The sequence below is a fragment of the Pongo abelii genome, chromosome 3 (genome assembly GCF_028885655.2).
Source record: "Pongo abelii isolate AG06213 chromosome 3, NHGRI_mPonAbe1-v2.0_pri, whole genome shotgun sequence".
In the NCBI taxonomy this organism is placed as follows: Eukaryota; Metazoa; Chordata; class Mammalia; order Primates; family Hominidae; genus Pongo; species Pongo abelii.
The window spans coordinates 131717447-131743363 of record NC_071988.2 but is presented as its reverse complement, the minus strand read 5'-3'; the positions used below and the strand labels follow the sequence as shown (position 1 = coordinate 131743363).

The 25917-nt window shown below is 39.3% G+C and overlaps 1 protein-coding gene and 1 non-coding gene across 11 annotated transcripts in view; both read right to left on the bottom strand.

Moving 5' to 3' along the window:
• Window positions 1–25917, bottom strand: part of EGF (epidermal growth factor) — a 105484-nt gene that overhangs the window by 12264 nt on the left and 67303 nt on the right. For 6 of the 10 annotated variants that reach the window (XM_002815059.5, XM_054554311.2, XM_063723568.1 and 3 more), the window contains 10 exons: window positions 25338–25442; window positions 23908–24131; window positions 20006–20173; window positions 19170–19319; window positions 16603–16722; window positions 12272–12388; window positions 11410–11535; window positions 6765–6887; window positions 5226–5373; window positions 171–338 (listed from right to left, as the gene is read on the bottom strand). In XM_002815059.5, coding sequence (XP_002815105.3) covers window positions 171–338; window positions 5226–5373; window positions 6765–6887; window positions 11410–11535; window positions 12272–12388; window positions 16603–16722; window positions 19170–19319; window positions 20006–20173; window positions 23908–24131; window positions 25338–25442 — 1449 coding nt within the window. The remainder of the gene's footprint in view (window positions 1–170; window positions 339–5225; window positions 5374–6764; window positions 6888–11409; window positions 11536–12271; window positions 12389–16602; window positions 16723–19169; window positions 19320–20005; window positions 20174–23907; window positions 24132–25337; window positions 25443–25917) is intronic. The other 4 variants (XM_063723573.1, XM_063723575.1, XM_063723571.1 and 1 more) reach the window with 3 other exon arrangements.
• On the bottom strand, window positions 7698–7804 carry LOC112133173 (U6 spliceosomal RNA). The gene has a single exon (XR_002914860.1). It is a non-coding gene; the product is annotated as a U6 spliceosomal RNA (small nuclear RNA).

Sequence of the window (25917 nt, the reverse complement as noted above, 5' to 3'; positions counted from 1 at the left end):
GCCTCCCAAAGTGCTGGGATTGCAGGCATGGGTCACTGCACCCAGCCTATTTCACGTTTTAAATGTAGTATGTAGATGTACTATCTCACACATCTCATCTCAAGGAGGCAGGCATTCCCCTGGGAGGTCTTAGAAAGAGGTTTCCAGTACCAAAGGAAAGATAGGGTCACCTGTAGTAGTGGGCCCCCCACAGGCTCAGGAGGAGCAGCACGACAAGCACCACCACGCAGACAGCCACCACGGTGACCTTCCGCTGCTGCCCGTGGCCAGCGTGGCGCAGTTCCCACCACTTCAGGTCTCGGTACTGACATCGCTCCCCGATGTAGCCAACAACACAGCTGTGACAACACACAAACAGAGGTCATCAGAGATGCCTGGCCAAAAATGCTGATAGTTTTGACACTCAATATTCAGCTATCTCTCAACCTCTGCATTTCTAGACTCAGCTCTTGGGAAGCATATAGAAAATCTATCAGGGGTCAGTTGAAAGCGCTATGATTTACAAGTTAATGCAGCATGGACTTCTCCCTTTCGTCTGTTTGCTCTGGGATTTATGGGGGATTATTTGCATACTGCCTCTATAAGGCATTACAGGACATTGATTAAAGATCAGTTTCTGTTAGGCTAAAATCCTGAGGAGCCACCTTTTAAAACCAACACAAAGCAACTCTGCCCTAAGAGCCAAGGGAGTTTTGGAAACAAATGTTTGGCCAGATTGCAATGAGTATAGGTGAAAGGAAAGGAGAATTTGAAGGCAGAGTTCCTCACTCGAAACCAGGCTATAAAAGAAGAATGTGTGCAGTTTCTGAACAGAACACATAACCTAGTCTGCAGAGAAAACTTTTTTCCTTTAAAAAAAAAAAAATCACTACTAGTGCAAGGGAAGACCCAGTACAACATACATACAGGCATTTACCTATTTTCTTCAATGGGGGAGAAAGCTCTATGGAGGAAAAAGGGACGTTCACCTACGAACACCCTGCTGTCCCATTAGCGAAACTGTCACTAGAGTGAACTGCTGAACTTTTTTGAAGTAAATGAAGCAATGCTGCCATCTACCGGGAATGTGCATTTCTAGAAACGATTACGATCTCAGGTAAACATCTGTTTTCTATTATCCTTTGCAAAAGCATCAACTTTGAAAAACATCCTATTAAACACTCTGTAATGCCCACTTATTAAAAATTCCTCCCTTTGGGCCCTGGATCAACTATTTATTCATCCATGTCCTCACTTTATTCCAAAAGGACTTAAAGGAATAAAAATACAGAGAGCTGACACCAGTGCCCGTAGTGAGAAGAGGCAGCATGGAAAAAACACTGGACAAAGCTCCAGAAGATCTGGGCTCTAGGCCTGTCTCTACCTTTAGCTGGTCAGAGGGACTGGGTAACTCAGTCACAGAGGAAGGAGGGAAATGGATTAGTACTTGTTAACCATGGGCTCTAGGCCTGTCTCTACCTTTAACTGGTCAGAGGGACTGGGCAACTCACTCACAGAGGAAGGAGGGAAATGGATTAGTACTTGTTAACTATCTTGTGTGTTTGACATCCTGCTAGGCACTTTTACTCATTTTATTTTTGGTGGCATATTCCTGTATTATGGATAAGGAAACTGAGGCTCAAGGAGTTTGTACAACTTCACACAGCTATGAGTGACAGGTTTAACTCCAATGGTTCTCTGATTTCAAAGCCTGTTCTTTCCACTATACCATGCTGCTTCCAAAAAGAGTTTTATGCTCTATTTACCTCTGAAAAGCTATCTTCTGGAACTAACCATGCAAGAGATATCAGGATCTGAGTGCAGAAGCATAAAGGACCATCATTCTTGCAGGCTTTCTTGGATGCTGTTTTAATTCTAGCTATCTTTGGTTACAGCCATTTACTATCAATGCCTAGCAGCACCACTTTTAAACTGTTGGATGTTAATGGGCCACATCTCTGATCCTTTCAGAAAGTCTGGGGTCTTGAGGAATATGTCAGTCCCTTAGCCAAGAGTCCTGGAGATCCAAGTCAGCTGCAATAGTAGAGCCTCACTGAGTCTTAGAAGGCCCAGAATAGTCATTCAGCATTTTCCAGGGTGGGAGGGGGACACAGGATACTAGTTCTTTGGTTATGAATTAGTTCTTCTGTTAAACCAAACAAAAGATTCTCTGGCCAAATAAGTTTGCCTTTCCATAGTCAAATAATTTTGAGACATTATAGACTCAATACAGATAAACAAGGCTTATTTTATTTTATTTTATTTTTTTATGGACAGGGTCTCACTCTGTCGCCCAGGCTGGAGTGCAGTGGTGCCATCACAACTCATTGCAATCTCAGCTTCCTGGGCTCAAGCGATTTTTCCACCTCAGCCTCCCAAGTAGCTGGGAATACAGATGTGTGCCACCATACCTGGCTAACTTTGGGAGGCCCAGGCAGGCGGATCACGAGGTCAGGAGATGGAGACCATCCTGGCTAACATGGTGAAACCCCATCTCTACTAAAAATATAAAAAATGGTGGCAGGTACCTGTAGCCCCAGTTACTTGGGAGGCTGAGGCAGGAGAATGGTGTGAATCCGGGAGGCGGAGCTTGCGGTGAGCCGAGATTGCGCCACTGCCCTCCAGACTGGGTGACGGAGCGAGACTCCATCACAAAAAAAAGAAAAAAAAAAAAATCTGGTAGAGATGGAGTCTCACCATGTTACCTGGGCTGGTAAACAAGATTTTTTAATGTGTTGTGGTGTACTATGAATCAAGAATTGAAGGCTAGACAGAAGATTAGAAATTATGGTTTAGGAGTCACGCAGCTGGAGGCTACAGGATTCTGAACCTCCCTATACTGCTCCTAAGATCAATGCTTGAGATATTCTGTAGACCCTGCACTTGATGGATCAGCTGACACCACCTGGATCAATTAACTGGCTTATCTGAACTTACGGCCCCCACCCAGGAACTGACTCAGCGCAAGAAGACAGCTTCAACTCTCTATGATTTCATCCCTGACCCATCAGCACTCCCAGCTCACTGGCTTCCCCTAACCCACCAAGCTGTCCTTAAAAACTCTGCTCCCCGAATGTTCAGGGAGACCAATTTGAGTAATAATAAGATGATGGTCTCCTGAAAAAAAAAATTGAGGGTAGAGTATGATGCATCTCTCAACATGATTTGACCATACAGCCTGTTTTTAAAAAGTATTTCACAGGACTGATGTTGGGGGGTCTTGGTCTAAAGAAGACCTGTTCAGAAGGGTGTTTGGCTGAAAGAATGAACGAGGACATCCTCTGAGCCCAGAAGGTTTGGAGCTTCCTGAGCATCTCCAAACCAGGAAATCTTTGAGGAATACCTTGGGCATGGAGACTCCCAACTCTCACTTCCTCTGCATCACCCCGGGGGCACCCTGTGGTTTCTTGTGGCTGAGGGCAACTTTCAGTGCCTCTAAGAAAGGAAGGAAGAGCTGGGTCTTCCAAAACCTGCTTACAGCATGAAGAACACTCTGTACAGAATGACACCTGCCTAGGAAGTGTTTCTAATAAAAGTTGGACTGGTAAAGCACTTCCTAGAGACTTGTTATTATGGAATTAATAAAAGATAGGTGAGGTCATCAGGGCAGGAGGAGGCAAGGGTTGAATAGTTAATTAAACCACATTTTTATTAAATATACAATTTAAAAACAAGGTTATGATCCAGATTACTGTGAACTCTGGTAATATTTTAAATATTGCTTTAGGTTCAAGGTCCTTAAATTTGAGTCTTATCTCCAGTTTGTCATTTGTAGCAACTCATGTTTAAAACATTATCAGGGAAATATGATATTTTCATCAGGATTTAATGACAGAAAGAAAAGCAGTGTGCTAAAGAGTTCATCAATCATTTAATAAATGGATGCTATCAGATCCAAATGAAAACATTGTTCTAAATGCAGTATGTAACCCTGTAGTACCCTTTATATTATTATAATGATTTTTATAATCTAAAGTATCATGGAGGAAAACAACCGTGACCTAATACATTTGGGCATTTGTTTTTGTAATTTCATTATTTGGGATGATCAGAAACAATGAACAGGCAAAACCAATTAGATTCTTAACATTAAAACTAGCAATAACTATTGCAAATACCCAATTTATCGTAGGTTAGGAAATTATAGCATGTACATATGAATATGGAAACAGAATTCTATAAGGACTGAGTCATTTTTACTAGTATTCATGAGCAATTTTTCACTATTTTTGCCATGCGGACATGATTTCTAGTGCAAGGCCATAAACTCTGTCACAGAATATAGCTTACTCTTCCATGAATTTAGTTATCCTGTTCATTATTACTGATGAAATAAGAGAAGACTTTAAGGTTATAGTAGCTATTTGTGAGGATCAGACTATTTCATCACCCCTGCCTCAGGCACAGAGAAAATTATCAATGGATCAGGAGACTGACCCTGGGAGACCTATTAGTTTTTTGGTATCTATCAGTTTCCTCCTATTGCCTTGAAAATATGAAATGAATTAAAAGTAAAATTTGAGGCCGAACTGGCTATTGTGGGTTTGGGTTTTGTTAAAGGGTCCACAGGAAAGGTTTCGGAGTGAGCACAGTGGGATTGCCTCATAGTTTTAGGGCTTCCTCAAATCTCCTTTCCAGGTTGACACGTCACCCACTGTGAAACCCTCATGGGGGCAAAAAGGGAGCAAAAAGCAGCAGCTGCAGTATCAGCAATTGTTACTAAACAACAAAATGTAAAAGTCAACTGTTAGGAAGTGAAGAAAAAATATACATATGTTTAGTTTTGAAGAAAAATATTTTTGGACTCTGGCAAGAAGTCCAGTGTGAATATGTACCAAATTTTTGTAGATCCAGAAACAGATCACGGATGTTCACGCATAATATAAAGCACATTTGATTGAAAAAAAAAAGTTTTAAGGAATTATCTCACAAACCTAAGTTTTTCAACCAGGATGAGACATTTAATCCCTAGACTATACTAGTAGTAACATAAAATTATTTCAGTAAAAGGGGAAATCACCAACTCCTTAGATTTATACTTATCACCAGTAACTGGAAAGGGGCATCGTGATACACAAGGAGGATGCAACGAAGTGCACACACATGGTTCATATGTGTATGTTTATATTTTTCCAAAAGAATACCTAATTGCAGAAAAACATCCTGAGTGTAAATTTTACAAATTAGCTACAAGTTATGGACTGAATAGCATCTCTCTGTGCCATCAGCAAGACAGTTTAACTTACTTGCATGCATACTTGTCCAGTGCTTCAATATACATGCACACACCATCATGGAGGCAGTACCCATCGTGGGACAGGGGACATCCAGAGTCACTATTTCTTACAGAATAGTGGTGGTCATCTTCCCTGAGGTGAGGGGGTGGAGTAGAGTCTAAAAGAACCCAAGACATTACTTTTACTTTCTGAATGGATTAGTGTCTTTCAAGTATCAATATCAGGAACTAGTTTCTGTGAATAGTTTGTGACATAAATCTTTTAGTGACAGAAGAACTACTAGAAGGGACAACAGTTTCACTTTCCTAGCCAGACCTTAGTCATTCACTATGAAACCAGCCGTTCTTCCTTTGGGCTCAGTATTATCTGATATATAAAGCATATTGGAGGCAGGTAAAAGAACGCCCAGTCCTAAGTCGCTATGTGAACTCAGAGTCACTGATCTCATAAGAACAAACCTGTCACACACAAACATACATTAACCATGTGAAGTGACAGTTAGCTTCAAGGTCGCACTGAACAACTGGTAACTCTATGGTTTAAAACCTACCCATCAACGTGCAGTCCATTACCTCCAATATCCTGGAGTCTCAAAAATTTTTTTCTCACAGTGCTTTCTTCTAAAAACTAACTTTCAGAGGAGCCCTCAAGGACAAGACTATAGCAACTCTGACAGGAAGAAAATGTTCCCATAACAGAGGGCATGCCAAAATATAATAGTAAAGTCTCTTTTATTGAATGGTTCACTGCTCCTTAAAAGGTAAACGTGTGCAGCTGACTATATAAATATAAGCAGTTTTTCAATACCTTTAAGAAGAGCAAACTATTTGAGAAAAATAATATGCTAAAAAAAAAAAACAGAGACCAAGTAAGCACAAAATTTTTCTTCTTAGGATGTTTTCTGCTTATAGGGCTGACAGGTAAAAAGTGGGCAGTGATGGAAAAGACCCCCATTCTGGTCTCCAGGGTCTAGGTGAAGCCAGCTCCCCTTCTGGGGTGCTGATGGTGAGATGATACTGCTGTTATGGGAAGAAGATTCAGGAAGCAGGAGTCAACCATTATGAATATTGAAAAAAGAAAGAGAAGAGAGTTGGAGTTCTAATTCAGAACAAGAAATACTGAATTTTTAAAGTAATATTTTAAAATCCTTGAAAGTGATTTAAAATGCTGAGTCCAGACATTCTCACCGACCTGCCTAGCCCTGCAAAATTTATCCAGCAGCCCCACAAATCGACATTACAAATAGTGAGATTAGTTGCACAGTTAAAGAGAGACACCCATGTTCCCATCTTTATTGGACGGTGCGTAATAAAAAAGAATCTATTTTTAAAAATAATAAATTTAAACTTTAAAAAAGATGCTATTAAATTAAGCAAACTTGGACCATTTCAAATTCTCAAGCCCAGCATCGTCCTAATCAGGAAAGCCAGCTCTGCAGCCTGACTGAACTGAATGATTTTTAGAATCTCTAATGCAAATAGAGATTAGGGTATAGAATATCCCCGAGCCAAGTCCTTCCCCTTCACTGTAGACCACCCACCAACCTACCAGGGCAAATCAGTCCTGGTTCAGACAGGCGTCCATCACACATGCAGGTATAGCCTCCCTCTGTATTTGTGCAGTTGGCATTCTCTCCACAGCTGTGCACCCCCAGTTGGCACTCATCAATATCTGTCAGAAAAGACAGAGTAGGGGAGAGAAAAGTGGGGTACAGAAAAAGAGGGTTTTAGAGTTGGACAGCCTCTGGAAGAGGAGCTTCATCAGCTTCTGTCATGCTATATGTTCTCAGAGACCTATGCATTTTTAAAATTTTTTTTTATTATACTTGAAGTTCTAGGGTACATGTGCACAACGTGCAGGTTTGTTACATATGTATACATGCGCCATGTTGGTGTGCTGCACCCATTAACTCGTCATTTACATTAGGTATATCTCCTAACGCTATCCCTCCCCCCTCCCCCCACCCCACAACAGGCCCCGGTGTGTGATGTTCCCCACCCTGTGTCCATGTGTTCTCATTGTTCAATTCCCACGTATGAGTGAGAACATGCGGTGTTTGGTTTTTTGTCCTTGCGATAGTTTGCTGAGAATGATGGTTTCCAGGTTCATCCATGTCCCTACAAAGGACATGAACTCATCATTTTTTATGGTTGCACAGTATTCCATGGTGTATATGTGCCACATTTTTTAATCCAGTCTATCATTGTTGGACATTTGGGTTGGTTCCAAGTCTTTGCTATTGTGAATAGTGCCGCAATAAACATACGTGTGCATGTGTCTTTATAGAAGCGTGATTTATATTCCTTTGGGTATATACCCAGTAATGGGATGGCTGGGTCAAATGGTATTTCTAGTTCTAGATCCCTGAGGAATCACCACACTATCTTCCACAGTGGTTGAACTAGTTTACAGTCCCACCAACAGCGTAAAAGTGTTTCTATTTGTCCAGATCTTCTCCAGCATCTGTTGTTTCCTGACTTTAAAAATATGGAACGCTTCACGAATTTGCATGTCCTCCTTGCGCAGGGGCCATGCTCATCTTCTCTGTATCATTCCAATTTTAGTATATGTGCTGCCAAAGCGAGCACAGCCCTATGCATTTTTAGGTTTAAAGGGACTTTCATGAATGTTGGAGAGATGAACTAGGTCCTACAACGCAAGCCCATGCAGGTGTTGTTTTCCTTTTTTTCCATTCTCTCTCTCTCTCTCTTTTATTTATTTTTTTTTTGAAAGAATCTTGCTTGGTTGCTAAGGATGAGGTACAGTGGTGTGATCATGGCTCATTGTAGCCTTGACCTCCCAGGGTCAAGCAATTCTTCCAGCTCAACCCACCAAGTAGCTTGGACCACAGGCTTGCATCACCATGCTTGGTTAGTTCTTGTTTGCTTGTTTGTTTTTAAATTTTTTTTGTGGAGAACAGTGTTTCGCTATGTTGCCCAGGCTGTCTCAAACTCCTGGCCTCAAGTGATCCTCCTGCCTTGGCCTCCCAGAGTGTTGGGATTACAGGCATGAGCCACCACACCCAGCCCCATGCAGGTGTTCTAAGCTCCTGAGAGAGGCTGGAAGCTTTCTTCCTGCTTTGAAGGAAAGGAGACTTCCCAAAGTTGGAGATTAGTAAATGACCTCTAGGCAAACATTTAAAAGTTCAGATCCTAAAGATTCATACTTAACTTTTTTGAATAGACATCCTGTCATTGACATACATATTATATCAAATACAACAGTTTTGCTTTTTATATAAGAATAAACTATATCAGAAAAATCATGCTTTCTTTCCCGACAACCCACCCTTTTTTCTTTCTCAGCTACTGCCACCCTAACATTTAGGGCTTCTCTTCCTCCCGATTTTACATTACTGCAAGAACAGCCTTACTTATTCCTGGATCCCATGTTTCCTCCACACCATGCCTAAACACCAGTGCCACATTATTCTCCCTCCAGCACAACGATGATAAACCCATCATTGCACCACTTTACTCAAATGCTGCCAGTGGCTCTCTGTTGCCTAGAACTTTGCTGTCCAACTTCCTAGCCATCACCATATGAGACTATTGAGTACCCGAAATGCATCTAGTTCATATTGAGAAGTGCTGTGAGTATAAAACACACATTAGAGTTTGAAGACTTAGTACCAAAATAAAAAAGAATATTAAATATCTCAATAATTTTTACACTGATTATATATTAAAATGTTAATATTTTGGATATATTTGAATACATAAAATATTATTGCTAAAGTTCATTTCACCTGTTTCATTTTACAGTTGTAATGTGGTTAGTAGAAACTTAGGGACAACACTGACTGTCTGACCCTCAGCCAGTTTCACTGGAGAAGTGAAACCTCAGTGACTAACCCTCAGATTTTGGTCTTCCACAGAGGTAACCCAACCCATCTGTTACAGGCTGAAATGTGTCCCTGCCCCTCCAATTCATATGTTGAGCCCTAACTCCCAAAGTGACTGTATTTGAAGAAAGCGTCTACCAAGAGGAAAGTAAGGTTACATGGGGTCATAAGGGTGGGGTCCTAATCCAATAGCATCAGTGTCCTTAAAAGAAGAGGAAGAAAAAAACAAAAGAGGAAGAGAAACTAGAGCGTTCTCTCGCTCTCTGTCTCTCTTTCTCTCTCTCTCTCTCCACATCAAAGAGGAAAGGCCATGTGAGAACACAGTGAGCAGGTGGCCATCTGCAAGCCAGGAAGAGATCCTTCACCCAAAACCAAATCAGCCAGCACCTTGATCTGGGACTTCGAGCCTCCAGAACCATGAGAGGATATATTTCTGTTGCTTAAGCCATCCAGTCTAGGATATTTTGTTACGGCATACACTACCTTATCAGCCTTAGTTTCTGTTCTTCCCCTCATATTACCTGAACTTAGTGCTCAACTAGGCTACACTCTACCCTTAATGGCAGTCATGTGATCTGTTCATGCCTGGACTCCTCCCATCCCATTTCTGCAAATGAAATTACTTATCCCCCCATGCTCCTTCCAAAATGACACTTCCTCCCTGAAATCTTTCCCAATACCTCAAACAAATATTTCTCCCAGTTCTGGACTTTCATTGTGGTTTTTACTTCTCTTATGATGTGCACCCTTCTTCATCACTGATCACAGTTATATTTCTTTTGGGTCACATTTTCCTTGCAATCAAAGACTACCTTTCTCATCCTGATATTTCTCAGGGTTTCTAGTACTGTGGCCTTATTCTTAATAGGGGCCAATTAAATATTTAACACATTGAACTGCTATCCTGGATGGCCCAAACCGACTCTTTTATGAGTTCCTGTTATAATTTCAATAAACTATCACCTTGAGAGAAAGTTTTTCCGAAGCAAAGACAAAGATGTATGCTTGACCAAGAAACTCAACTACTCTTAATAATAAGAAGGATAACAATTTTACATAGCACTTTTTATGTGCCAGACAAGGTTCAAAGTATTATAACTACATATATATATATGGGGCAGGGAGAGAGAGTGAGAGTGAGATGGGGGAGAGAGAATAGAGGAGCAAGCCCATTGCTTTCATGGAGTCTGAGGAGTCCGTGCCAACCATGCAGGCACGGTGAGCACACCCCATTGCGTGCTCGATACTGGAAGGAGATGAGTTAGTAACAGTGTGAGAAACCAGAGCCTAACGAGTTTAAATATCCAAGAAGAGATACCTTCCTTTCTCTTCAAAGGAAATTAAATATGAAATCAGCTTGTCTAAATTATCTACGGGCCTGCTTAATTAGAGCAGTGACATTTTCCTGACTCACAGCCAAATATGTGCTTAAAAGAGTGTTTACAGATGTCTGTGGATTCCAAAAAACTAATCGAATAAAGGTCTGATTTAAATCAACCAGATTCAAAAGATTGATAGTTATGATTGATATTTCATCTTTAACCTTAACAAGTGGGAGAAAGCAGTATCATTTTAGTTTCTTATCAGTTTCTTACGTTTTCAGAAGGAGGGAAAGAAAATACTGAAAGAGAAGTTTTAAAGCGCTGTAAAACTTCAGATAATCACTTCACCGTGCCTCAGACGGCTTCAGGCAGGTTTTCACTTGTACGTGATGCGATGCTACTGACACCTGGAAACGTACGAGACATCCACGACGCAAACTCCCAATCCAACGTGCCACACCCAGACCTTGCCAGAGGACGGGGATTATGAAAGAGGGTTGAATCATTCTTTACTTGTATTGCAATGTCAGTGGCTTGACTCTCCCACCTATTGAACTTATCAAGAAATGTGAGAGGAGCCCTTTGACAAGCCACATCTCCTTTTCTTTATACACATAGCAGTGACTTCCAACAAACTGTCATCAGCTCTGCAGTTCACCACATTTCTCTTACCAAATTCACTGACAAGTAAATGCTGTCCAACTCCCCCCATGCTGGCCCAAGGTGGGAAGTATTGATGAGACACTGGTGTCACTCAAACCCCAGAAAGAATTAGAAAGGCAGAGGAGTAAGCAGCCTCCAAAGGGGCTTGAAGCTGACTAGGGCAGTAATAACACAAGGGCACAAACCTGAGTGTTCACCAAGAATGGAAATATGTCAGTTTGAGCAGGTTGCACAACTCTTTAAATCTTGACATGTGTGTCACCCCAATTATATCCTGTCTTCTCTCTGCTCACCGCACCCACACTGTTTCCCGATTTCTGAGGCCTGCCTCTGCCGTCCTCCCTCAGCACATGTGTCCTCTTACCAAGACAGTGAATCCCATCTCCTCGGTAGCCTTCTGAGCACCGGCAGACATAGCCCCCTTCGGTGTTGATGCACTTGGAGGAGGCAGGGGGGCACACTGGGACACCCATCTCACATTCATCTATATCTGTGGGCAAAATTATGAACTAGTGCAATATTTAGGCAATCCTGATATAAATGGGACTAGTTGGAAATAATAAGCATAATCGTATATTCAATTCTTATTCAGTCCTTTACAGGTGCTGTTTGCCAACATCATGCACGCCCTGCAGCTTGGACATAAAGTTCACAAGTTACTGCTGAATCAGTCTTTACAGAGTTCCCACCTATCTGATTAGGCAAATATGTAAATAAATCACTTTCTGCCAGAGTTTCAGACCATAAGGACTGAGATCTTTCCAGCAATCATTAAATTATAATTTTGAGGCTATTAATATAAAATAGGAACCTATCCATTAATCTATTCATTTGACTAAAACTTATGACCTAAGCTTCTGGGGCAAAAAACAAACAAAAAAAAAAGTTGTGTTTTCATTGGAATTGGTGAAGTCATAAACTTGACTTGAACTCAAATTCATGCTTCTAAAGCTAATTATAAATTCTTCCCCTTAATGTCAACTGCATATATTGCATAATCATAAAATTTTACTATAAACTCAGTGTAATATATTTGTGTAAATATATTTATATGTCTCATATTTTCTATGCATGTCATTCAATTTTTTTTTTTTAGCTAACATCAAATAACTTATTCAAATCTGCTGATTACATAAATCCTTCTGGAGTTTTTGAGTCAGAAAGAGCAGAAAAAATGTTTCTGGTTCAGTATTGTCCAAATATGTGTATTTGCCCTTTTCTCTTACCAGAACATAGTTTTCCGTCCCCAGCAAATCCTTTCAAACACTGACATGTGGCATCCTCTCCCTCTGAAATACACCGAGCATACGTGCTGCATCCCACAGGAGCACAGTCATCTTGATCTGCAAATAGCAAGAATCCTGTGCAGTTATTTCCAGACCTTAGAGAAGAAAATGGACTTTAATGTTCTGTTTCTGCAGAACAGTCCACCACTTCCTTTCCCAAGTTCTGGGACAGGTTAACCTCCAAATAGAAACACTTAGTTGACCTATAAACTGTATCTACATTAAAAGATCCATAGCTGGCTGGGTGCAGTGGTTCATGCTTGTAATTCCAGCACTTTGGGAGGCTGAGGATGGATTGCTTGAGCCCAGGAGTTCGAGACCAGCCTGGGCAACATGGTGAAACTCTGTCTCTACTGAAAATGTGGTGTATAGTCCCAGCTACTTGGGGGGCTGAGGTAGGAGAATCAGGAGGTTGATGCTGCAGTGAGCCAAGATGGTGCCACTGCACTCCAGCCTGGGTGACAAAGTGAGACACTGTCAAAAAAAAAACAAAAAAACAGAGAGATGCATAGTCCCAAAGTCCCATAGCCATGTTCTGTTTATGTGCTCTCATAGAACTTTAGTCTTAAAGCACTATCTGGTGTGTTCAAGGAACCCCATATGAACTTATTTATAATTTTTAAAAGCATTTGCAAATGTAAATTATAAAATTGCTAGAAGCAAATAGACTCAAATTTTAAAGGTCTGTTGCTTATTTTGAAACCTTCCAACCATTTTGACAACAAAAGGAGTCAATCTATTCTTATCCCCCAAAGACACACAGACTGATATTTAGCAAGTAGATCTGTGCACCAACATGGCAAAGAAATTCAATCATAAAAAGATTTACTGCCAATTTACTAATATCATATATAATAGAATATGTATGTCACAATGTGTGTTTATTATCAAGATTTATGTAGCGACTTGCACACCTCAAGGCACTTTTACAGAATCATGAACCATACAAGTTAAGTGCAGTAAATGGATCATTTCATTTCATACTCCATTGAAATGCAAGCGCCCTGGGGAACAGAGTTACATGTTGAACCATAAACATGAGCAGGTTTTTTTTTTTTTTCTCTTTACTTTACTTATGTATGTAATCATTCTCCAAATGCCACTCTGCCCTACCTTTTTGGAGTTGGGGGAATCTGACATACCACAGTAGGATATAATTTATCATCTGTCTATTCACTGGTAAGCTTGCTCATCTTAGTACAGAAGAGATTTTTTAAAAAGCCCTCCAAACTTGCCGATAAATTAAAGAAAGTTAAATAATCTAAGTAGGATTCAGGTGGCATGTGAATGCAGACATTGGGTAATTGAATTTGATTTGCTTAGCTACTTGAGCAAGAAGATTTCTCTTGTGGGAGCAGATGCCTTTCATGCTTGCTTGGTCATCTCCTGTCACTCATGACTCTTAGAGATGGATAAGATCAGACCAAATCAATTATCCATTTAATTCAGCATTTATTTGGAAGACTAGATCCCAAATCACAAGGCTGCTCAGAGTGTAGAGTGGACAGTATCCGATTACCCAAGATGTTTTAAATCACTTGCAGAATTATCTTAAATTAGAATATGATTCAGGATTTACTTGGTAACATGCAAACCCAAGGCAGCTGTGTGTAAAGAAAAGCAATAGTTATGCAGTTGTAGGAGGGACAGGCTACAGCCAAAGTTGTTGTTGTTGTTGTTTCTGCCACAAAGAAGCTCTGGAAGAAATAAATGCCGGTGTTCACATTCCTCTTCTCTAAAACAGCAGTGACAATTTCTGCCAGGTCTATTTTTCATGATGGTTCGAAGGACTAGAATAAAAAGTGACCTTAAAAAAAAACCCCTTTGATCAAGATATTTAATCAACTATTTGATCAAATACTCTTTGATGCATATTTCAATAAGGATGACAAAGAAAGATATTGTGATAATTTAAATAAGAATTAACCTTATCACACTAGCAGAGACTCCAGGTCCTGTTAGTAAAACTAATATAATTCATTTGAAAGTACCTACTATGTATTGGGCCTTCCTGAGAGGCAAAAATATAGTGGTGAAGAATAGGGCTCTGCTATTGACAAGGGCTCTGCTGTTTTGCATAATTAGTTATTGAAGTACAAATGTGATGAGTATGATCAAGGGGCAGAAGTGAGGTTCTGAGAGAGCTGTAATAGGCAGCCCTAGCCCAGTCAGGAACTAGGAAAGGCTTTCTGAGCCAGAGGGCGAAGGACACACAGGACTTTGAAGGGCTAAGAAACACACCATGGGCTGAGAAAACAACTAGCGCACGTGTCCGTGTCCATTAGAAACAAGGCCAGGATGAGGGAAGCAGGCCACAGAAAGCCGAAGGCAAGAGGGCTGGTGAGCCCTTGTTGAGGCTGGGGAGGTGTCTAAAGGTTGTTTCATACAGGGCCCAACAGGCCATGTTAAGAATTTTAGATTATACTCTAAAATCCTAATGTGGAGTTTTCACATTGTCTTTTAGCCACAGACACTTTCTTGATGTGAAATCTCACTCTGAAACAGAAATTAGACCCCCGAGCTTGACTTAGGTGGAAGTAAGACTTCACAAGCTAGGACAACACAGAACACAATCCAGGTATGGAAAGATGAGGGGTTTTTCACCAGGACAATCGGCTCCCTCTACTCTGCACTAGGCTCCAGGTATTAAGCTAAAATTCACAAATCCTTGGTCACTTAATCACTCCCCCATTCCCACCCATCTGTCATTTATCTTAGTCTTTCAGTCCCTCAACCATTAGTCTTTCAAAATATGCTCTATGAATCTCTAAGGGTTCCTGGTGACTTTGCAAAGGTTATCTACATCCCTAACATTGGTTTAAAGTATTTTATTCTTTCATGCTGTTTGTCTCCACATCTAACTATGGCCTTGAGGACTGGGATGGTATTTAGCTTATTGGTATCCCCAGCACTTAGCACAGTGTATGCCAAATAAATTGCCAAATAAAATGTTAATGAAGTTTTCCAGAACGTCTTATTTTCACGTGAATTAATTATTTGGTCATAATTTTCAAAAACCTTTGGTCAAGTCACTAACTTAATAGATCTCAGTCTCTCAGCTTTCACATCTGTGAACTGATTTGTAATGAGGATCAAATTAGAGATTACAGTTGACCCTTGAACAACATGGGTTTGAACTGCACAGGTCCACTTATACCTGGATTTTTTTCAACTGAACACAGATCAGTATTATTGGTGGGATGTGAAACCTACCTACACGGATGCCTGATGTTTTGTATACCTGGGTTCCATGGGGTGACTTTGGGACTTGCATATGTGCAGATTTTGATATACTTGGGAATCCTGGAATCAATCCCCTGTGGATACAGAGGGATGACTGTATATATAATCTAACGTTCTCTGCAAATGTTATTGTTAATTACTAAAATTATGAACCTCCTTATTTATATCTTACAAAAAAATCACACTGATAAGGTGAGGTAAGAGGTACCCAGAGCCACGTATATCAACAAAGTAGTTTGCAGACCACAAAAGTTGGGTAAAGCATCGCCTTAAATGTCCTAATGTGGAGTTTTGAAATCTTTTCCTTTTTTTTTTTTTTTTTTGCCACATACATCTTGTTAAAGTGTTACTTAGTAACACAAACAAATAAAATGTTTCAAAGTCAAATTGCACTGCTTGAAGGGCAGTGACCTAAAGTGAAAGGATAGGGTTTGCAGAAGCTCTAGGGCTGAGCTGAACCCAGCTGGAAAAACCACTGACCTCCTGAGTGAATATGGAACAAGAAAGAATTAGGTTCCCTAAAGCTGTTACATACTGAACACATGATTTGGCATTTTAGTGACAAATGTGCAACACAGAAGAAAAGAATTCCAACATTTGCTGTTTGTGGACTTTCTGCAGCAATTGAAGTGCTCAACCTATATTTGCTTATCAATTACTATCAACTTTTCAGGCTAATGGAAAAACAGCAAGGTGGACCAAATACCAAAAATATCAGGGGTGGGTGGAAATACATTCAAATATGTTGTCCTATGTTTTACTTTTCTTTCCAAGTTACTTTGTTTCTTCACAGAACAAAGACTCACATCCAAAGACTCTCAAGGTGTCCTGTTTATGTCCAGACTAATATGCAGCCATCTTTCTCAGGCACGTCATTCAGAAGAGACAGACTTGAGTCCAAGGTTTGGTTTCATTAGCCTTGTGTAGAACTTAGCCAATATTAAGTTAGAAAGGTAATTCAAAATTTCTCATTGGTAGGATGGAAACTGTTGGAACCAAAGGTATATTGGAGAACAAGTTATTCATACCTGACACCATGATTTCAGCCACTAGCATGTGTTGAGATTCTGTAATGTTATCTTCTGACACTCTAGTCTTGGACAAGATGTCCAATGGTGTTACTTGGTTCTTTTGATCAACTTCACCACCTATCGAAGGTCAACAGATGCAAATAAATTTAGCTTTTCTGTTTCAAAAAAAAGTTTGATTTCATTTATGTTTATGACTATTCATTGGTTGTGAGTTCAGACTCATTCTTACAGTAAGAGGATTCAGAAAAACTGTCAGGGTCTTGGTAATTTAGTAAACCTCACCCTACTATCCCACACCCTCTCATTTTCACTGAGCACTTAATGATTTGGGGGATAAGGAACCAGTACAGAAGAAAGATAGGACTCTTTCAGGTACTGGCAAAAAACAAAAGTAAAATACCAAAATCCTCAGGGACATAATCAGCTCATAATCACAGCCCACGGTTATTAAGGACAAAATAGATGATCTTCCCAACTTGTCTTCCATACACATTCTTCCTCCTTTATGCTGCTTTCATGCTTATTTTAGCCTGATTTTACCTACATCTTATAATATGAAAGGACATTAAAAAGTCATGATTTAATACAGGCATAAGATTCATGCACTGCCCACTCTCAGAACAGGGGAGAAATGGATTCTGTAAGACAGCAGTTTTCTAAACTGTGATCCACAGAACCCTGGGCTCATCCTTCAGAACGTCCCTAAAGTCATAATTCTTTTCATAATAATACTATAAAGTTAATTGCCTTTTTCCACCATGTTCACATTTGTACTGATATGGCAAAAGGAAAGTGGGCAACAGCTGATGTCTTAGTATGAAAAAAGGAAATGACAGCAAACTCTGCCAGTAGCTGAGCTCTTCACTGCCACACACTCATATTAAAAAAGAAAAGAAAAGGAAAGAAAAGAAAAAAGGCCGGGCACGGTGGCTCATTCCTATAATCCCAGCACTTTGGGAGGCCAAGGCGGGTGGATCACATGAGGCCAAGAGTTTGAGACCAGCCTGGCCAACATGGTGAAACTCTGTCTCTACTAAAAGTACAAAAATCAGCTGGGCATGATGGTGCATGCCTGTAATCCCAGCTACTCGGGAGGCTGAGGCAGGAGAATCTCTTGAACCCCAGAGGCAGAGGTTGCAGTGAGCTGAGATCATGCCACTGCACTCCAGCCTGGGTGACAGAGCAAGACCCTGTCTCAAAAAAAGAAAAAGAAAAAGAAAAGAAAAAAAAATTGGCTGGGCAGTGTAGCTTACACCTGTAATCCCAGCAGTTTGGGAGGCCGAAGTGGGAAGACCACTTGAGGCCAGAAGTTCAAGACCAGCCTAGGCAACATAGCATGACCTTGTCTCTACAAAAAATAAAAATAAAATAAAATAAATTAATAATTTAAATACATTAATAATAATTTAAATAAATTAAATAAAAATAAAAATAAATTAGCCAGGCATGGTGGTGCATGCCTGTGGTCCCAGCTACTAGGAGGCTAAGGTGGGGTCCCAGCTATTTGAGCCCAGGTGGGGCCAAGGCTGCAGTGAGCCATGATCATGCCACTATACTCCAGCCTGAGCAACAGAGGGAGACCCTGTCTCAAAAAATAAAAATAAAACCCAGTTTCACAAGAAGATTGTTGTGAATCAATAAGAATTATTAATTTTTAAAACTCTTGACCATTGACTACGCAGCTTTTTAACACTCTATGTAATAAAATAAGAAATACATACAAATTCTCTCAGTGCATACTAAAGTTATGATGGTTAGCTAGAGGAAAAACATAAGTAAATTCTGAATTGTGAGCTGAAACTAGCCTCTTTTTTTCATTGCATAACTTTTGTTTTGTTTATTTTTCATCAATCTGTCACTTTACTTATATTTACACCATGCCTACCAGATAAATATAAATTTTTTTAAAATTTAATAAAATGTAAATTATTTTTGGTATATTTCTTCTAGAAAGATATCAAGGGATGAATCCACAGATGCCCAGATTGTTTGGGTGCACATTCAAGGGAGGCAAATAAGTACTACTGGTTATACCTCACACTTGGTTTACTCTTCTTCATCAAAGTCATATCTAGTTTGTAAAAAAGTACATCACAAGCCTTCTCAGGCTGGATTTCCCACATTTGTTTGATATCCTGAAGTTATTTTCTATAAAGGACTTTGATTTTCTTATTAAGACTTGTCATGTGATAAGAGATCATACACTACTCCCTCTAAAATTGAGGACATAAAACTTCTAAACAAAATATCGCTGAACATTTTTGTGAGGTGATAACATTTTGACATTTATTTCCAAGCCTGGGACCCACTCCACTATAAATGGGGAGGTGGAGGGCTTGGAGCTTAAGACTATTACCACTAGAGGTCAATTGAATTTTGCCTGTAATAAGGAACTCAAAACTCAGCAGAAGAGAACAAATAAACAAACAAATTCTTAGCATTCCTAAAAACAGGAGAACTTTTAACATCCAAAATATTCAAAATCAGCAAAAGCATAGAGATTGATGTACAGCTGTATTTCTGAGCCAAGGTTAGGTAATTTGCCACATAATTTATTATATTACCTGCCAACAGCTGATGACCATCCAGAGCCAGACACGTTTTCCCATCTGAGGCTTTCATAAAACCTTCACGACACGAACACCAAGCAGTTCCAAGCATCTCTTTGCAAATATGTTCACAGCCTCCGTTTTGATATAAGCAGGGATCTGCTCCTAGTAGAGAAAAGAAACAAATTCACAAGTGGGTTTGAAGATGAAAAGGATGCCATTAATGCAAGTCTACAGCTTGCTTTTAGGGAGCTACAGCTTTTAGAGAGAGAAACGCAGTGTGTCTAAACAGAGGGTATATCAATAGCTATTTCAGAAGAGCTCCCCCAAGGAGCCACTGATTCTAAGATAAGCCCAGAATGTTATTACCTTATTAGTACTGAGTATAGCCAGCACTTTTTTCAAGAAGCTCTTTAGTCAAATGTGATTCTTATTTCCTGACTCATCATCTAGTCAAACTGACAAAGAGCAATTCAGAAAGAAGAGCTACTATAAAATGTGAAATGCCTTTTCCATTTGCTCACTCCTCAGGGGTATGGAAAGGTCCAAGTGTCGACAGAAGCTTCCACTGCCAGTGTCTAAATTGCCTGCCTTAACCCAAGGCTCTTTGAAATGCAGCAGGTAAGTAAAAGTTGTTCAAGAAAAGAGATGAAATTGGAGGGATAAAGCCCCAATTACCAAACTACCAGATTGTCTTAAACAAACCTAAATCTTAGAAAATCTTAACATCTACACAGTTAATGAAAGTTACAAAATCCCCTCCACCCCCACCCCAACTGCATGACATCAAACAATTAAAACAGTTGCAGATTCCAGCCAAGGAAAGACTGTGTAACATCTCCAGTATGTACCTGGTTTTGCCAATGGATGAACCACAACCAGTGATGAGGGCTTCAGCATGCTGCCTTGGAGACGTACTCTATCTTTGCCAGTCCTCTTGTTTACTCTCATTACTGATGGCATAGCCCAATCTGAGAACCACACATAATCCTCAAACACGGCTACAGCAAATGGGTGACCTGGAAACAATTCAAGTTTGTTAAATACACCTTCTTTGTCTTTGCAATGACTATTTACGAAAGGACAAGGCTTGAAATTTACATAACATTCCTACACTAAATCAACTCTTTAGCTACTCAGCAAGTTATGAGTGAGCCACCGACTTACACACCTGCCTCAAGGAGAGCCCATATGAGGAAGGAACGTCACCTTAGAACGGTAGCATAGTGGCATGAGGTCCCAGCAAGGCCCACTATCACCCAGCACTTGCAGAGTGAGAGAATGTGGGCTGATTGTCTTCCTAGCACCATGAAGGAGGCAAAGGTGGAACTTTCCTTGTTTAGTACATCTGTCACTATTTATAGACTAAACTCGAGTAACTTATCTTACAACTCCTTGCCTTAGGTTCCTACTCTTTTGAGCAGCAGTAATAAGCAGTGGATCAAATTCACAGGTTGTTGTAAGGATTTTTCAAAATTTGAGGTAATTGTATAAGAGTCTCCCCACATTCCCATCTCCACCAACACATTTGCCTGCATTAGTCCCCCACCTTCTTTCCCCTCTCTCCTTATTTAATATTGACCTGCGCCCCTGATGTCACCCTTCCTGCCTTCTCTAGGGCCTGGATCCATCAACAATCACCCCTTTCTCTTACATCTTCCCTCTCTTCATTCCACTAGCTTTGTTCCCTCTGTCTACTATATCCTCTCTCCCATCTTCATTTCCTCATACCCATGACCCCTCTAGCTCCTCTTTGTCTCTTTCCTTCCCTTTTTAGCCAAGTTTTTCAAAGAGTCATTTATTATCTGCTGCCTCCATTTTCATGCCTCCTACTAACAGTAAGTGGGCATCTTTCTGAGCCCACCTTCACCAAACCTACCTCTCTGTGCCACTGGAACTGCTCTGAAAAGGCATGCAAGCATTGAATACACAAGGGAATGTTTTACCATTCTATCTCAGGTGGTTAGAGACTAAAGCTAAGGAGGCTCAAGTTGGATGTTTTAATCAAGGCTACTCACATTCCCACAGACCACTCTTTCTGTAAACGAGCAATGGATTTGACAGATTAGAATGAATGTCTTCCCCTACTGGTGGCAAACTCAAATAACTTGTTTGGGTTACAATGAGTCTCCACTTATCATTGTTGATCAGGGTCATTAAGATTCATTCTAGTCTCTGGCCCTTTGTCCCAAATTAAAGCCTTAAGTACAGCAAGGGAATTTTTAACATAGCTATAGTTCTTTTTTATCACAGTGAAAAAGCATAACAGAAAACTTAACATCTCAAACCATTTCTAAGTTCAGTAGTGTTAAGTACATTCATACATTGTTGTACAACCAATCTCCAGAATTTTTTCATCTTGCAAAACTGAAACTCTATGTCCATTAAACCACTTCTCATTCCCTCTCCCACATCCCCTGGAAACCACCATTCTCCTTTCTTTTCCTATGAATTTGGCTACTCTAGATACCTCAAATAATTGGAATTGTACAGTACGTGTCTTTTTGTGACTAGCTTATTTCGCTTGGCATAATGTCCTCAGGAATTAATCCATGTTAAAGCACATGTTAGAATTAGCTATAGTGTTTAAACAAATACCCCACACTAGACATAATCTTTCTTATTTTTTGTTTACAGAAGAACCACAATTAATTGCATTTTAAATTAAGAATATCTTCAACCTTTTAAAATACATTTTTAATGTACAAACAATATTATATGTTTTTATTGTGTACAACATGATGTTTTAAAATATATATACATTGTGGAATGGCTGAATCTAGCCAATTAACAAATGCATTACCTCAGTTATCATTTTTGTGGTAACAGCACATAACATCCACTCTTAGAAATCCTGAACTGGCAGCTGGGAAGCCACCACATATATACCAGTAGATGGCACTGTAATAATGGGAATGTTACTTACATAATTTAATATAAAATTATTTGATAATGGCCTTCAACAGTCAGTTGTATTAGTCATATAATATAGTAGCAATATAAATGATATACAAAGTATCTGCTATGCCTTTTGGTTTAAAATATGGTGTTGTCACATTCTGGTTAGAAATTTTCAAATTCCTTTCTACATTTTTATGTCAAAGATACAATTTTACATTTATTTGGGTGATGTATTTTTTGGTTTTTGTTTTTTTGAGACGGTCTCACTCTGTCACCCAGGCTGGAGTACAGTTGCACAATCACGGCTCACTACAGCCTCAACCTCCCAGGCTCAAGTGATCTTTTCACCTCAGCCGCCTGAGTAGCAGAGGGATTACAGGCACTCACCACCATGCCCAGCTAATTTTTGTGTTTTTAGTGGAGACAGAGTTTCGCCATGTTGTCCAGGCTGGACTCGAACTCCTGGGCTCTAGTGATCCTCCCACCTTGGCCTCCCAAAGTGCTGGGATTACAGGTGTGAGCCACCATGCCCAGCCTGGATGATTTTTTTTTTAAATAATGTATGTGTTCTGCACTAGATTCCTTGGCTTTACAGATATCATATTTGTTTTACCCTCCACTGTATCTTCAGTTCCTGTAATGTGTCAATAAACACCCCTGAAGTAAATGGATGATAAAGTCTAAGGTTGTGCATAAGCATATCACTTATTGTGAAGGATATCTTTGATTTTAGAGAATCTTAGAAATACATAAAATTTTAAATTATACTTATCTTGAGCCAAAGAGAATGGGCAAAATAGGTATCTTACACAGATTATTAGTTTGTTAGCTTCTTCCTAAATGAGAGAAACCATGTTTTTTCATCTTCCCAACCAATTTCTAACTCTCCAAAGCATCTTCAGCACTTCCCTGGCTCTCATTTTCTATATGCAATCTGTTACAAAATCCTCTTAATTTTTTATGCACAATAATTTTTAATACCATAATCCTTCATTCCATTTTTAAACGACAATGTTCAAACTCAGGCCATCACCAGTTGTTGCCTGGACAACCACTATAGGCTTCTAACAGATTTCCTTCTCTCCAAATTCCAATCGAACTCCTATACTTTACCTAAGCAGCTATCCAGAGATGCCAACCTTAACATATACATTTTATGTGCAAGAACATTCAATGCCTGTCTACTAAATTCAGAATTTAAGTTTAGTCGACATATCCTGACAGTACTAACATACAAAGACCAATTTTTGCAGCCTTATAATCTTTTGTCATCATCTATTTACCACAAGGCCCAGTTTAAATACCGTCTTTGTACATTCCTGGAGTCAAAATAAATTTCCCACTGCTTATTTCATAGCCATTTTGTACTTCTTTTAACAGCTGGCATGAGCTACAATGTTTTAAAGATATTTATGAAAATATATGACACCCCATGTAAAATCTGAAAGTAATAGGGGAGGAAACTATATTAATCTTTGCACGTTATCAACTGACATTCATTCATGCCTAAAAGTGCCTACAATATCGCTGTTGTGAAACAACTTTTCTAAAACGTAAGAAATGAAAACAGCTGAACCAAGTTCTTATTCCTCAAGGAGTTTAGAAAATTTTAATATTTTCATTCTGATTTTGGGACTTCTTGGAAAGAGAAATGATTATGCAACACTATTTTTTACCCAGTATTCCAATGTTAAGGTAAGCCTTGCAGTTCATGATTCCCTGGAGAAGTCTGTCTCTATTCCATATTCACCCATACGGCTAAGTGGTATGTGTGTGTGTGTAAACATATTTTGTATTTAACACTCATAAACACTCAGTCAAGATGAAGAAATCACCCATCCCAAAGCCTCACCTACATCATTCTGGGTAAGTCTTCGGCGTTTTGAACCATCCAGATTGGCCATTTCAATCACAGACTGCTTGGCATCGCACCAATACAACTTGTCAGTTAAGAAGTCAATCGTTATTCCACTGGGCCAGATTAGATCAGAGCTGGCTATAACCAGTCGGCCAAGGCCTTGGAGGGAAGAACTTTCAATTCGTGGATTAATCCCTGTATCAGTCCAGAATAATCTCCTTTAATCAAGAAAGCACACAACAAATAATATCTTTATGAAATAAATTATTCTGTTCTTTCATCATTGAAAATATCAATGTAAATTACTTCATGATATACTAAAGTGGTACACTAAGGAATACAGAAGAAGAGCTAGCACTGTATGTTAGGCAAATAATTTTGAAACGCAGAGCAATTAACTTGTCTACGTAAAACATCTTCGAAAAGAAATGTTGAATTAAAGCTCAGATCATTAGATTAAAAAAGAAATTAGTTTAAAAATTGCAATATATGACTAATCAAATAGTCATGAGTAAATAGGCTTGAGTAAAATATTCTTGAATTAGCATTTTGTACTGCAAAAAGGCAATGAAATCTTGCTAGCCTGTTCTTCTGTTATGCATATGTAAAATTCACTGCATTTGTAAAACTACAACATAAAGGAAAGATCATATTTATCTGTTACCCAGTTTTATGCAATGTACTCTATTAACTCAGTTAATTTCAACTTCCATAAATCAGGTGCTGGGCACATTTTTTTTGAAGTCAATATGGTTCATATTTTTTTTATTGGCCTATTTAGAAATGGTTACATTCTCACAGTTTTAATCATTTGGCTGGCTCCAAATCAATTATCAACTACTATCCATATATTATCTCCCATAAATCATTGTGAAATTTCCAGTGTAAATAAGATAGGGTTGGTTTTTATCTTTGTTTTTTAACAACTAGGAAGAAATTCTTTATTGTCCTTAAATCTCTAATCAGTAAACGAAAATGTGTCACTGACTCACAATTAACAGCATAGTCTTCTAACCTTTCACAATTTCCGTTTTCTGTCATCTAAAATCTAGGAATGACCTATATCTTATGATTTTTCTAAACGGAATCCACAAGTCATATAATCCAAATATCCTTTTCTGCTCAGTAAACAACAATGCAAATTTTTAAAGAAAATAGATGAATGAGCTTGAGTCTAGTCGGTTAATGAATTACAGTGCATTTTTCTTTCAAAAACAAATTGAATTTATTTAAAAGAGCATATTAACAATAAAATTATTATACGAGAATAGAAAATCAAGACATTAAAAGCATGAGGAATTCATGCTGAAGATTTGAACAACTTGCATGGATTTTCTTGGTTTCTGGTTTTGGACACTAGCATATCAACCATGAACTGTCACATGATCTCTGCAGAGCAGTGCCTTATTTTTACAAATACCTACTTGGCCATTGGATGAACAGCAATTCCTCGTGGTTGAGAGATGTTCTCCTTCATGATTATTTTGGAACGTTTTCCATTTAAATCACTCCTTCCAATCAGAGATTTCCTAAAATATGTGCAAAATAAGTGAGTTTGTTATAACAACTTTACTTTTCAGACAAAAATACTCCCTTCTCCTCTTTCTGAAATGCAAGGATAGGCATTCTAAACCAGCTCCTATTTCTCTCTGTTTCTCTCTCCCTCTCTCTTACTCTTTCTCTCTCCCCCACCCACAAACAAAGTAGCAGCAATAAGCCCACAAATTTTATATTTTTAAGCACTTTTAATTAGCATCCCAATATTTATTCCAGGTAATGAAAATACACAATGAGAGGACAAGGTAAAAAGATTGTGTCAGTGGCTGGGTGAGGACATTCTCTTTATAAATTTCAATCTTCTGCTGAAACCAATGGAAGCCAGAAGCAAAGAGACTGTTAGCCTCATGGGATCATGAAGAGGAGGGAGACAAGCCAGTACAAAGACAGTAGGTGGAGATTTACATTGGCTTTAATTTTCTTCCATTTAATTCCAAGACAAATGGG